Genomic DNA, 14,968 nt, shown 5'->3' with positions numbered 1-14,968 from the left:
AAGCCAGCAGGTATCATTATGAACAGCATTGTGTTAGGTGCTAGAGAAACACTTACAAATGTTCTCTTTACTTCACAGAAGGTAGAACAGAAAGAAATTGAGCTTATTACCAAAAAAAAAGTTAAAACAAGAGTGCAAAAAAAAAAAACCCAAAACCCTAATTCACAGAGTGTTTTATTCACAGAAAACAGTTAGCAGTTAATAATTTGCCTCCTGATCCTGATTCAGTATGGAAGGAAAGTGAAATTGTCAAGTCAAATCACACTCACTGAAAATATTCATCAAGTATAAAATTATACAAACACACGTATCTTTCACCTTAGCAATAATTAATAATGGCGCTATATTCCAAATAAGGATATGGTATGAGTCTTAGTTTACTGTTGGTTCTAAACACTTAAATCAACAGTTTGGCATGTAGTTGTTCAAACAATTATAAATACACAACCTGTACTATTATTCAGGCAATATTCCTCCAACTATTCATGAGAGCATTAAAGAGTAGCAGAAACCTTATTAAAATCAAGATCTCTTATTGCCCGTTACATATACTGTCTAAGATATAGGCTCATGTTCCTTTCCAACCAACAAAATCTACTGATGTTGTTTGCACATACCAATTCTCTCCACTCAAACGTCATTAAATAGCCTATTTTGCCTATATTTGTAATTTATTATATATTCCTGGTATTCTCAATTGTGCCAGAAATAATTCTTTTTTTCAAAATACTAAAGATCATCTCTATATGTCACATTCACTGTACTCACTCAGTATACAATATTTATACTTGGAATGAGTTTATCTATAAACAGAAAAAAGCTCTCTCAGCAACTCATGCAACTGTGAAAGGACAGACAGGTCATGACTGCTCTGATCTCCTCTCACTCATTACTCCAGTCCAGCAGACTCACTGACTGTGGCTTGCAGGCTGCAAGGGGTGAGGACTGTCTACCACAGTAGCTACCACCACTGTTTCTACCACCAGCATTACCAAATTAAAAACACAAGGCTGAAGTACTTCTAGGCCTCAGGTCATCCCTTATTACTAGTGCAGTCATTCATTTAGTATTTTTGTCCCTTTCCTTCATATCCAGAAGAATTATGTGTTCTTATCTGTCTGGATATTTGACAATGCTTTCTTTGCTCCTAAATATTTATATCTCCCTAGTTCTAAACTGCAGATTTGACTTCTGACCTGCTGCTTCTGTTGACTCTTGTATTTCATGGATGCCCTGAATAACTGACCACGATGAGTTCGACACTGTTAGCCCAGTATCTGAAAGCCCAACACTTCTGACACTGCCAAATAGGGAAATTTACTTAGAGTGCTTCTGCTTCTGGTAACAAAAAGATCTACATGTTCAGAAAATCCCTCTTAATAAAGAAAACCTAAGATGCTAGGGGGTAGGCAAAAATACATACATATATGTATGTATTTATATATGTATGTGTATGTATTCACATATACATATATATATGACTTAAAAAATGATTAATGTAATTTATCATGTTAACAGAATAAAGGAGAAAAATATTTTAATTTCAATGGATGCAGAAAAAAGTATCCAATAACAAGTATTCACCAATTATTCATAGAAACTCTTAGCACACTAAGAATAAAGGTATATACTTTAAAGTATAATAAAAGTATATTCTTTACCTGATAAAAATAACCCAGCAAAAACCTACAGCAAATACCATATTTACTCGTGAAATATTAATTCTCTTAAAAAATGGGAGTAAGACAAGCATGCCCAAAATACCCCTTTTATTGAACACTGTAGTAGAGGCACAGTAAGGAAAAGAAACAAAAAGGCATAAAGACTGGAAAGGCAGAAACAAAAATATTATTTGCATATAGTATGAATATCTACTTAGAAAACTCCAGAGATTCTTCTTAGCAATAATAGAGTAGCACAACATGGCTGCTGAATATAAGATTAACATAAAAGGATCAAGCACACTTGTACACACCACCACTAGTTTAAGATGCCATTTTACAAAATATACTATTTGTAATAACAACAACAAGATACCTAGGTATCTAAAGAGATATATCTTGCAACAGATACACAAAAACCTTAAGTTGAAAAATTTTAAAACTTGTAGACAAACATAGGTCTTCTTCAAGACCTAAAGAAACAGAGAAGTAGACATTCAGGAAAAAGAGGGTTAAATACAATATCAATTCTCAATATCAATCAATATTTTCAACTCTTCCCCAAGTAAGTCTGCATATTCAATTAAATGTCTATAAAAATCAAAACAGGCTTTTTTCAGGGAACTTGGCATACTGATTCTAAAAGGTATTTGAGGGAGCAAAAAAGCCAAAAATAACCAGGACAAGTTCTAAAAAAAAGGAAAAGTCAGGTATTGATATGACACTGGTACAAACAGGCATAATAGAGATCTCTGAAATAGACTCCCACATACATAAACACTTAATGGATTACAAAGTCGGATTATCTATCACTGGAAAAAGAACAGACGAGTCAAAAAATGATGCCAAGATAACTGGTTATGCATACAATTCCAAACCACATTAAAGAAAAAAATAGTCAATTCCATACAGATTAGGAACTTAATATGAAAAGCAAAACTTCAAAATATTTATCATTAAACATAAGAGAATATATTCATGATCCTGGGAGCAGAAGGATTTCTTCAAGACATAAAAACACACAGTAAAACAAGAAAATATTGGTAAATTCAATTACATTAAAATTAAGAGTTACCTGTAGATTAAAAAAAATGTGAAATAAACTTCCAACTGGGTGACAATGTATGTTGAATATATTAACACCAAAGGTTTAATATACAAAATGTACAAAGAATTCCTGTAAACCAAGAAAAATTCAAATGACTTGATACAATGGGCAAAAAACAAGTAAGAACCATCAACAGGTGTTTCATATAAGAAAACATATAAGGACCTCTTTATCACATTTAAAAATTCAGCTCCATTAATAATTACAGAAACATGAATTAAAACTACAATGAGACACCATTCCACATTTACCAGAGAAGCAAGAATTTAAAAGTCAGATAATAACAAGTGTTGGTAAGGACATGGAACAGTGGAAACTCTCATCTAATACTGGTGGGAGAGTAAATACTGGTGGATGCAAGCACTATGGAAAACAATTTTACATTTCCTGGTAAAACTGCAGGTGCATTTACCCTACAATCTAAACTGTATCACTCCTAAGTAAATACCCTTGAGAAACTCTTGCACATGTGCACCAGAACAAATTTAATAGCAAAAAAGTAAAATGAGCCAAAGCTCCATCAATAGCAGAATGGATAAATAAACTGTGATATAATCATTTAAATGGACTAATTTCAGGGAAAAATGAATGAACCAAAGACACATGAATGAATACAGATGAATCTCAAACAAAATGTACAACAAAAAAAATTCCAAGTTAAAAAATACATTAGTGGAACTCCATATGAATGTTTAAAAGAGGCAACAGCAAACAAAGTCATTTATGAGTATGTGCATATGTGGTAAAACTATAAAGAAAAGCAAAGGAATGGGTAACACAAAATACCTGACAGTGGTTATTCACCAGGCAATCATGGGAAATTTTATCTGATAATGAAAATATTCCTTGAAAGAGTCTTCAAACTACTGATAATGTTTTAATTCTTAGGTTGTGTAATAGGTTGGTGAATTTACAGTTCTTTAAACTGTGTGTATATAATTGACACACTTTTGTATATGATACATTTCAGAATAAAAATGCAAAGTGCTTTTGGAGAGGATATATAAGGATCACAAAATCTGATAAAAGTAGCTATTTTGAAAAAGTCAAACATCTCTGATCTGAGCAAAATGCACTCAATGTGAAAATAGACCAAGTTATTCAGTCTATAAGAATCTAACAGATGTAGAAATTTATTCAACTTAAGTTTAAGTTGGAAATGGTCTCAACAGTGGATAACTCCAAAGAGTTCAAAAGAAAGCAGGGTCCATGCTGGTCATTCAAGGAAATGGACTGATACTTTTAAGAACATCATTAATGAAGTTTAAAAGTGTTTTGATTAAAATTATCTAAATTTTCATATAAAATCAATAAAACCAAATTTACCTTTCACCAAAATATTACTAATTTCTGAAACCAGTCAGAAATTTTAAGAATGAATTCCAAATTCAACGCTACCTGTCATTCCATGACTTCGCATTCTTCCCATCTTGTATTCTGCTTTCAGAGATGGTAAAAGTGCTGCTCCGATGGCTATCCCATCTAACATGGCACTGAATTTAAGGACAATAGGCTTCTTTTCTAAACCTTCTGGTAGCTGAGGAAATTCATTTGTTTCAACAGGAGTTTGATTAACACTTGTTGGGGTTTTTTCAGAAGGTAGTGGGGTTGCAATATCTTCTTTTACAGGTTGTGGGCTATAAAGCAAAAAAAAATTTTTTAAAAAGACAATTAGAGCAGCTACTAATAAAATTTAAATTGTATAAAAAACAAAAACTGTGTAAAACTAGAATTCTCAATAAAAAATAGCAAAAATAAACTGAACAGATGTTTTCTTTCCAATAGCAGATCATACTGACTTCCTCAAAACAGCCACTGAAAAATGATGATGTAGAAAAAAGTAAACAAGAAGTCATCATAACAATATAAACTGGAATGTTATACTGCCAAGGCCACTCATATCACTAATGTGAAACTGAAGTTTAAACTCACATTTGTCTGACTCCAAATTCCATGACTTAACCAGTATGCACTCTACCGTGGATTGTAACATTATTACTACTATTGCCACTACTATTACTACCAGTACAAATAATACCACCACCAACACCAACAGTAATTATGCAAGTGCTTACTATGTGCCAGGTACTGTTCTTAGTGCATTTTATATCATTTATATTCATCCCGCAAAACCCTGTGAGTTGGTACTGTTATCTCCATTTTATAAATGAGGAAGCATAGCTAGAAAGTGGTGAAATTAGATTTGAACTCAGTCAGTCCGACTCCAGAGTGATTTTTTTTTTAACCACTCCACTTTACTGCTAATATGTTCTAATAAGGAAAAATTCCCTAGAGTATTTTATAACTAAGGCTCATGTACACATCCTGGATTCCACATTCCATTGAAAGGAGAAGCATATTTAAATTATTACTACTTTGTCAAACAACCATGAATTAATATTTTATCAAAAGCAAAGCTCTAGATAGAACAATTGGAAAAACCACTGCTTTACGACACCATCAAAAAATGCACTAATGTTTTTCTACCTTATGGGATGGGAAAGAGGAAACATAACAAGACAAATTTTTACCTGTTACTTATATTCTTATTAGTTATTCATTTAGTTACAGCTTTGGAGACCAGGAATAAAACTCAGCAATGCAGACCCAGGGAATAAAGGTTACTGTGCAAATGTCCAATTTACTGCCTTTAAAGTATTTATATAGCATAATCAAATCCTGCCTTGAACCATGTACAATATTTCATACAGAGGACAGCACAAAACCATGCATAGGGCATAAATGTCCACTGCAATTTTATAAACCTATGCAGTCACAAATTTCAATGAGTTTGAAGCACATAAGGATTGATATAGTCCTAGAATTTATCAGTTTGTTTTTTATTAGTACCTTTTATGAGGTCCACAAATCTCTTAAGCTTTACTGATGTGATATCAAAAACTGACTTCATTCATGAGAGAGTACTTTAATAATATCCAACACGATTCTCCTACAACCATGTTTAGCTACTTTCAACCTCCTCCACTATCCATAATGGTCACTATTTAGATTTAAACCCTCTGTCTTCCTCCAAACTATTGTTAACACAGCAAAGAATGACATAAAATACTACACAGAATCACAGAACTTAAGTAAATAACTTACGCTGTGGAAGGCTGTCTGATGAGATCGGAGATCTGCTTAGACAGTTGGTGAGAACTCCGGACCATCATGCTGTGTAGGGTGGCCGGGTGCTGGGGAATGTTGATGCTGATAGCTCCTACTTTGAACACGGCGGCATTGTTAGTCTTCAGCCCTCTCTGGGCACTGTACAGGGCTTGGGACTTGGCAATACTACATTTCACTACAGTTCTAGCAATGGAGAAGGAGGATCATTAAAATATGGCCAAGTAAAGAGAAATTTTGAAAAAATATTTTGAGAGCAAGACAAATGCTTTTAAATCATTCAATGAAGTAAATGACTTAAGATTTTTCATGCATTTAAAGCATACTAAAGAAAAAATATTTTCTAAAAATATTTAAATACATTTTATGCTGTTTGTACTAAATATTATTCTATTTCCTAGAGTTTACAGAAGAATGCATGTATGGGCTGACATGTAAGAGAATGAACACTGACATATTACACATACACAACACACAAAATTCCATTTTGTTTTTCTCCCCCATTCAGAACTCCTCTTTTCTTCAATTTATCTTAGGGATCTGTACAACCCCTAAAAAGTATAGACAGGGAAGATTGAAAGAAAAAAAAACTCACTAGACTTCTTAAAATCTAATCAGCCAAAGAAATTAATCTAACAATTATCTAACACATTAAAAGAAATTAATACGAAGGAAGAAATTTAACTTGCATTTTCCATTTTTTTTAATTTTCAGAGAGTGGCAAAGAAATGACAGAAGTCTAATTCGTAATGAGTAGCTACTACTTAATTAAAAATTTGTAGGCTTTACTGGTACAGATATAAAGCAGAAATATTGTTTTTCTTGATTTCATGTTCTTTCTTTCCAGTGCTTAGAACAGTATGTTGAACATCACAGACACTCAATGAATTTTGTTAAATGAATGAGCAGAAATAAGTACAGCAGAAGAACAACTCAACACTACAACCTTGGAATTCCACAGATAGCATGTGATAAAGCATATAGGTAAAAGCCATGATGAAGCAGTCTTGACATACAGTGGAAAAGGTTCATGTCAATGAACTGTACTATTAAAGGCCAGACAGTAGAAGGATAGCTTTTAACATAAATGTTATCTTTCAAATGGGCAAAGGATGCTTGACAAGAGATTTAGCAACACACACAAAATGCAAATTTCATATTAACTATATGTCAGCTCACATTTATCTCTACTTAGGCTACAGAGGATTCACAAATAATTTATTTACAGTCTCAAGTATCTAAGGAATCAGTTCATTACATTTAACTTCCATTAGAATAAACCTCGAGAAGTGTAAGTGGTTCTATCAGAAGTCCTGATTATTTACAGACAGGGAAATCCAGGTATTATACAAAATTCAAAAATGATAAATTACTAGAGAACTATATTTGCTTTCTTATGCAAAGAAAACTATTTCTCAGAAACAAACACTAACTAGAAAAAGAAAAAAGTAATCTATAGAACTGTTCTAGCAAGCATGAAGGTAGATTCTGGGATTCTGATTAGTTACTGAATTTTGAATCTTAACTATTTTAGTAAATAAAGCTACTGTTTATCATCAGTGAGATTCCATCTTAAATTCAATCTCAATATGAGCCAGAACACTTAGATGGTGCTGAAATGCAAAGGGCTTTTTACAAAACTATGAACAATATCCACAAACTGAATGAAACTAAACATACATTTTCCAAGAAGTACTGTTATCATGACAGTCAAGAAACTGTACACTTATCTCTCTATTTTACCTTTATAATCTATAGAAGTCTGCTTAAATATTAATTTTGATTATATAAGTACACAGACAACCCTCGATTTTCAATATACACCAAATGTCAGAATAGAAAGCTATGGGGCTGTCACTGCCCTCCTAGTGTAGGTCCTACTGTGGTATCAACAGTGGAAATTTGTACGTTATGGACTTGGGGGTTCTGTGTTGCTCAGCTCCAGAGGGCAATATTCACACTGTAGGTTATGTAAATGACGCCCATGACTACAACATGAATAATGTTCCTCGGATCTAGTCCTACACTGATCAAACTGAGCCAGACACTGTAGAGGATGTCTGATTAACTCTTGTCAACCTGTACATGTTAAAGATGTAAGGAGACCCAGAATGAGGACATCAACAATTTACAAGCTGCCAATATGAGTTATCTATTCACAATTTTATTTTAATTCTTGAAATAGTTGTCACTTAATCTAGATCATAAAACATGTAGTATATATAAGACTTTCATACAAGAAAGAATGGGTCAAATCTATCTAAAGAGAAGAATATAAGAACTTATAGCATGCCAGGCATGCCTCATATATGTAAAAAGTTCATGGCAAGTGACCAAGAATTGTGTTTCAAGAATTCATTGACAGTGGTGGTCTATTTGACAAGGTTCTGCTAGGTCCACTGTGAACCTAAGTTACAATGGCTGCAGTGCCTAACAGGTCAAGGACTTTCCCTATCTTTTTCTTCCTATGTCCAGGCAATAGGGCCTTAAAGGTAGGCCAGCTTTGTATGCATCAGGTTAAGTGAAGGATTTGAGAATTTACTTTGAGGCTTTATTATTTCTACTCTGTCTCCACCCCTACTCCACCTACTTTAGCAGACAGGGCCAAATTTCAGAGGCAGGGAGAGGAAGTAAACTAGTTTATGCCCCCTGGCCAATGCTGCCTGCCTCAATTCAGTTTTGCCTGAAAATCTCTGCAGAGGCAGGGACAGAGAGTGTTGTGATCACGTGTTATTTAGTTAACTATTAAAAATCATTCAAACTTTCTTTCTCAACTTATATGTCACCTCTGTCAGCAGGAAGCCCTAAAAAAGGAGGGAGTAGGCCTCTAAGTGATATCACGACAGGGACCACTTCTCATTTGCTTACTGTTGTATCTCTGAAACCTAACACAGTGTGCAGGCCATACTATCTATGTAGCCTAATAACCTAATTTGTTGAGTGGATGAAGATCTGATCTTCAGCCATTAAAAAGCATCCCCTCTAAAGTCATATAGTATTAATTTTTATACATATATGTATCCAGAGAACTCAGTGATAAAAAGAAGAGAAACAATAAATCTTCTCTAGCTACTATGACTACTGAAGTGGAATTAAGTACTTTTTCTATACCTGTTAATACTAAAATGGAAGAGTGATTTCCAAAAAACAATCAATTTTCTAATTTAATACTAGTGAATTTATTCTTTTTTCGTACTTCTAGTTGGCTGATTAAGTGATATAGATCACAGATAATCCCAACAAAGGGGTGTTGATTGATGGTCTGTTATCAATACACAATGAAACAAATCTCACCAGGTATTGATAATCTTACCAGCCTGGAATAAATATACAGATTCATCTATTTATTCAGCATATTCAAATTTTATAGAAAATGTCCAGAGAAATAATCAGTGTTCAACACACACTACAGTGTTACAGTCTTTCAATGGCATAACAAACTGAATTACCAAAAAGATTGTCCTTACCTGTGTGTTTTCCTTGAATATCAATAAGCTTTAATCTATAAAAGGATCTATATTAAAGCTATAGCATAATAACTAACTACATACATTCACAGCCATGCAGCTAATCTAAATATTTTATCTTCAAAACTATTCAATACTATGTTAATCACAAAGCCCATGAAAAAGAGTAATAATGACATACAGAAACTCTTGTTTGGCTGTGCTTGTAGGAGATGTAGGAAAATCCTCCAGTCTACAGATGAAGATTCAAGAGAAAGCAGGAAAACAAAAAGGAAGCAAAGAAACAATCATGCATAAATTAGTTACAATATGACCAATCATCTGGAAAGCTTTTATTTCCCATAGTTAAAATTTTCCCTCAAAGAATCTTTTCAACTATATTTTTGTAAGTTCCGTTTCCTTCTAATTGAAACTGCAAATGAAAAGCCAAAGAATAAATCCAGAAAGTCTTAACATTACTAGAGTTTGGCAGTGAGTAATTAATAACTTTTATTTTTTTAATGAAAAAAAACTAATACTTTTTAAAAAATCTGTTTTATAAATATTATGTTTTACAAATTTATAGACTATTTGAAGCCCTTTTTTTAAGAGCTAATCGATAATGGAGATAAAGAGATTCAAGAGGATAGAGTAAAAAACACATGAGACACCTAAAGAAATCTGTTCTTTTGAATAGGTAACCATAATACTTTAAATTTAGGTCAACAAAAGAATCATGAAATCCATGGTCTGTGATGACTGTCTGCAGAAGCATTATGGCAAGGTGAAAAAAGCACAGGTTCAGGCATCTCTTCTTACTGACTGTGATTTTAACCATTTTGGGAAAACACCTGATCATTCTGAATCTCAATTTATTGCTTTGTAAAGTGGAGATAAAACAACTCCAGTTAACAGGATTGTGTTGAGGATTTAAAAAAATAATGTATGTGAGGCTCCTGGTCCACAGTAGATATTTCTTTAGATTATAATTACTACATAATAATACCTCTCCTCCCACAGTGAATGATCAGAAAAGATCTTGACTCTCACAACTCCTGGAATTTTCTGGTCTTTAGAAAGACAGCTTAGGAAATGCAATCTGGACCAGCTAGGCAGCTATAATGAAATGTACTCTTTGGCTCTAGACTTATAGGTCCCAACCACTCCAGCAAGACTTAAACACCCATTTCAGGAACTGTTCCCCAAGACAATCACCACATTATCCATGTTTGAAATACAATGAATAGACCTGAAACAAGTCAATATACAACAAATATTTAATTTTTCTGATGTTGAATTTAGTCAATATTTAACATGATCAAGGCTTTTATAGGATGGCAGTAGGACATTAACCAGTTATAATATTAAGAATGAGAAAATTCTTAAAATCTGACCTAAATTATCAAAATACATTTTGTAGTTAAAGCACGAAACTGCTCCACTGAAAGGATGTGAGGAATGAAAGTATATACTCCCAAGTGTATGAACAAAGTCAGTGGCTAAATATATTGACAACAGATTGCTGATCTAAATATCACATATAAAGGTAATTATTATCAGAACAATTTTGGACAGATCCAAGAATAGAACTTATAAAGAAAAGGTGAGAGCAGAGTCAAAAGAAAAGCAGTATGGAATGGTACACTCACTATAGAAAGCTTACCTATACTATTAGAAAAGTCTCTTAGGCTTTATTGTTAAATTCTCTAATTAAAAAAATGACAAGAGGAAGTTTTGAAACTCAGCATGAATATGGGTAATGATTAGTTAACATAAAATCAAGGGTCTCTAATCTCTGACTATAATTTTGTTTTACTTAACTATTTGAATTTTGTGAGCTTTTGCATCTTATATGTTTAACTGAAGTTTGCACTGTAATCATTTTTCTTGTTATGCAATCTTAAATTGTACTGGGAGTCAGTTTTTTAGCATGGTAGGGGAGGTAATAAACTAGTTTTAGAAAGGGAAGAAATGTTTTCTGAAAACATTTCATTTGGTGATATTCTCAATGACAATCAAAGTATGTAAGAATATTATGTATGTAAATCTCAGAACTAAATGGGATTTAGCCAGTGAATTTTAAGTTATAAAACTGTAACAAATAAGTTTAAGAAAATAATAAACATACTTACTGTATATTTGGTGTAATCCCTTCAAGCAGCACAATATTAACCCCACCAATATGAGCAGTGGCACATGTCTCAGTCATCTTTTGATGTAAAACATCTTAAATGTGAGAAGAAATAATTATGTGAATTCTGGAAATCGGATAACTGCACTTCATATTAAAATTACATTTTATTTATAATACATTTACTAACAAAACATAATTTAAAGTTATAAAATTTAAATGATTTTGTAACTACTTTTTAAAAATTTCCTTGAAGTTTTTTATTTCTGTGTATTCATATATACATATCTATTATATGTCAAAACTGGAATAATGCTAAATACATAGTTTAACATGCCACTCATGCATTTAAAGAGCCTAATGAAATTAAACAGCCTAATGATATTTTAAATCTCAGAAGTAATACTTAGTGTAGAATACTTAGAAAAATTTAAAAAACATTAAGAATAGGAAAAAGAAACTATACAAACTAGCACTCCTGATCCATACAAATGGGAAGTGCCATTTTCTGAAGAAAAATTGCCAAGCAGGAATTTTGGAGACATGGCATTGGCTTTCTTCCGAAAAGCAGCACTACAGTGTTAGAACATCATCCTACCTTTCATTTTTTCCTTAAGTGTGAAACTGCCATGGATCCTCTTCAGTTCTGATTCCATTGTTAGCCCGCCAATGTCTGCCTCCAGGTGCGTGCGGTTCACCATGCCAATCCCAAACACTATTAGAGTAACATGCTGAGGCTCAGAAGTTACCAAGCTACGTTTCCTCTGCGTCTTAGTCAAACTGTTACTGTCTTGTTCGTTTTCAAACACAACTTTACATGTTGGTTCTGTAGGGCTCCGAACTCCTTTGTAAGTAAATGGAAATATGTGGGTTTAGATACAAAAACTGCAAAAAGGAAGGACATTCCAAACATTGTCTAAACTTAAACCAGCCCTCTCAATCCTCTTCCCCACCAAAATGATTGTTTAAAATGTTTCAACATTTCCCCATGGTCATATTTGAAAATAAATAGCAGTCAGATATTTGAAAGCATCTGAAAGCATTTGAAAGGTCTGTTGGAATTCTTTAAGAGCATACTGTGTAAGGGTTAGGAAGGATGGGAAGAGGGTAGCAGAATATCTAATCACCGTTACTATCTTCTCTCCTGAGTGACTGCCAATTTCTCTGCATTTCAATTATCCAGTTACAACATTAAGAAAACAATGACAAATAACCTGCCTTTCTTAGTATTATTGCTATTCTAAACAGAAATTTTTTTAAATATAAAAATATCCATTACCTGCTGGTCCAAATGTTTCTGAAGATTTTTCCAATATTCCTGTTGGATCAGAGATAAGTGAATAGAAGTTAAGCAATTTATACATATTCTGCCAGCACTCAGCTGAAGGCTCACTTTGCTCTGACACTGTAATTGAATCAGAGTCATCCATATGGATAGTCATATGATCCACCACATCTTTTGAACCTTTCCTGGACACTTTTGAAGTTCTTCTTTCAGATCTTCCTAATGAATTTTTGTTCCGAGATTCCTTTTTGTTATTCTCATTGTTGGTCCGTTTGTTCTTTGCATTATTTACTCTATTGCCACCATTAAGACTTCCTCTAGAGCTACGGCTGAAGTCAGAGGAGCGAAAATCCCGATGTTTTCTGGTTTTGAAGGTAGGTGTTGGGGAAGCTGACCCAGCTGTATATCTGCTGAGTTTAATGTCAGTCTGAGTCGCTTTGATGTCATCTATCATTGTACTAAATTGATGAATAAGACGAACTAAAGCCATATCTACATGCTGGCTTATTGACTGGCAGGAAATAGTAAAGTTGCAGTGAAAGGTATTGTAGTAACGCTTGTTGAGATCATGAAAAGAAAGAGCACTGGTAGAGTTCTGAGGGGTGCACACAGACTTTTCCATCACAACAGCACTGATGCTAAAGGTTTCCAACATTAATGCTGGTTTAAACTCAAGTGGAGGAAGATTCACTTGGCCTTGCCTAAAAAATGTGAAGAAAAAAAAGGAAAGAAAGAAAATGACAAGATTTTATTTCCTTTTTTCCAGAACTACAATCTTTATTAACTGATGAGCAAAATAATCTCCAAAGTGAAATACAATGTAAGCCATTTAAATGATTCTCATATAACAGGTTATTAAGAAAATGTTGCCACTATTTCTGTTAAATGGAAATTGTCTTCTCATTAAACTATTAAAATTACTTCCTCATTGGCATTAGAAGAAAGCAAAGTTAAAAAACAGCTAATATATCTTTTGCACAAAATTTTCATAAAAACAACAATAATGCAAGATACCTTCTTGCTCTTTTGCCTTTTCTTTCTTTGGCTGTGTCGGAATCCACAATATCTGCTCTAAGGCAGTCCAAAGTACCTGAAAATGAAAGATGTTCTCCGAAGTACATTCGGTAGCAGAGTGGCATTGCATCCTGTGACTGGATCCCTGTATGACTCAGAAGAGGTTTGAAAACAACCTAAAAGACATAATACTTTTATATTAGCTCAATTTATAATCCATCATTTTTACTGTGGCTTTTTTCTTACACTCTACCTCAGGACATATTACTGTAATGTAAAGCAAAAAAAAAAGTCTTGTATAATAAATATAGCTCTAATATAACTTAAAACTTAATGGTATTTTTGAGAACCTATTATATGCTACTCATCTTCAAATTAATCATACAAAGATTCCTTGATCCTGCCTGAGTGAAAGTACAAGGTAAATAAAAATATGAATTAGTTTAAATCCTTCTACTTGCTTTTTAAAAAAAGCCATGAATATCTATCATGTTTCCATAAGAATATGGTATAAAAGATTCACAAGAGTTTATCAATTTCCTGTGTTAATATAAAAACACTTCATATAAGCATCTATTTTTAAATGGTATGACTTGGCTGTAACATAAATTAACATGTATTGTATTTTCTGACAAAGAACTTCCTTTACATTTGAAGAATTGTATAATGCTTATGGAAATACATCAATCTGGTTAACTGCATTTCATAGTCGCTGAGAGCTAACGCAGATAGAAGCAACTATTTGTGTTCAATAGTAGATCACTCTAATCATTCTGATGATTCATTCTCTGCTGCATGGTCCCTTTTCCTCCTTCGACATCCTAAATATAGATGCTGTCTATCCAATGCTTTCTTTGACCCCCTTCTAACCCTTTCACTATACATTCTCACTTAATGATCTTATCCTGAAGCTTAGAAAATGCTATCAAAATAGACAACAGACAAGTGAACTGAGACCCAAGTTCACATTTGCACTTGTCCCTTAGTCATCTCAACTGTGCTGGGGAAGATTGGCTACTTTCCTGAAGGTCTGAAAGCCTGGAATGAGAGAATTCAATTTTATTCAACATTGGAAACTTAGGGAGAATTTCTGTCTACCTTGTATATTTGCTTGGCATACTCCTTCTTGGGTTTACTCTATCTTAGATTTGCTCTTGTAGCCTAATGGAAAAACTCTTTCCTCCTCAAAGTTCAAAC

At 33.3% G+C, this 14,968-nt stretch overlaps 1 protein-coding gene across 10 annotated transcripts in view; it reads right to left on the bottom strand.

Annotated features, from left to right (window-relative positions):
* Positions 1–14,968, bottom strand: part of KIAA1109 (KIAA1109 ortholog) — a 175,577-nt gene that overhangs the window by 57,684 nt on the left and 102,925 nt on the right. For 9 of the 10 annotated variants that reach the window (XM_032462793.1, XM_032462751.1, XM_032462777.1 and 6 more), the window contains 7 exons: positions 13,772–13,947; positions 12,752–13,458; positions 12,071–12,316; positions 11,474–11,567; positions 9,544–9,594; positions 5,875–6,081; positions 4,168–4,406 (listed from right to left, as the gene is read on the bottom strand). In XM_032462793.1, coding sequence (XP_032318684.1) covers positions 4,168–4,406; positions 5,875–6,081; positions 9,544–9,594; positions 11,474–11,567; positions 12,071–12,316; positions 12,752–13,458; positions 13,772–13,947 — 1,720 coding nt within the window. The remainder of the gene's footprint in view (positions 1–4,167; positions 4,407–5,874; positions 6,082–9,543; positions 9,595–11,473; positions 11,568–12,070; positions 12,317–12,751; positions 13,459–13,771; positions 13,948–14,968) is intronic. The other variant, XM_032462769.1, reaches the window with a different exon arrangement.

The sequence above is a fragment of the Camelus ferus genome, chromosome 2 (genome assembly GCF_009834535.1).
Source record: "Camelus ferus isolate YT-003-E chromosome 2, BCGSAC_Cfer_1.0, whole genome shotgun sequence".
NCBI lineage: Eukaryota > Metazoa > Chordata > Mammalia > Artiodactyla > Camelidae > Camelus > Camelus ferus.
Note: the sequence above shows the minus strand (reverse complement) of the source record. Positions and strands in the feature narration are given on the sequence as shown.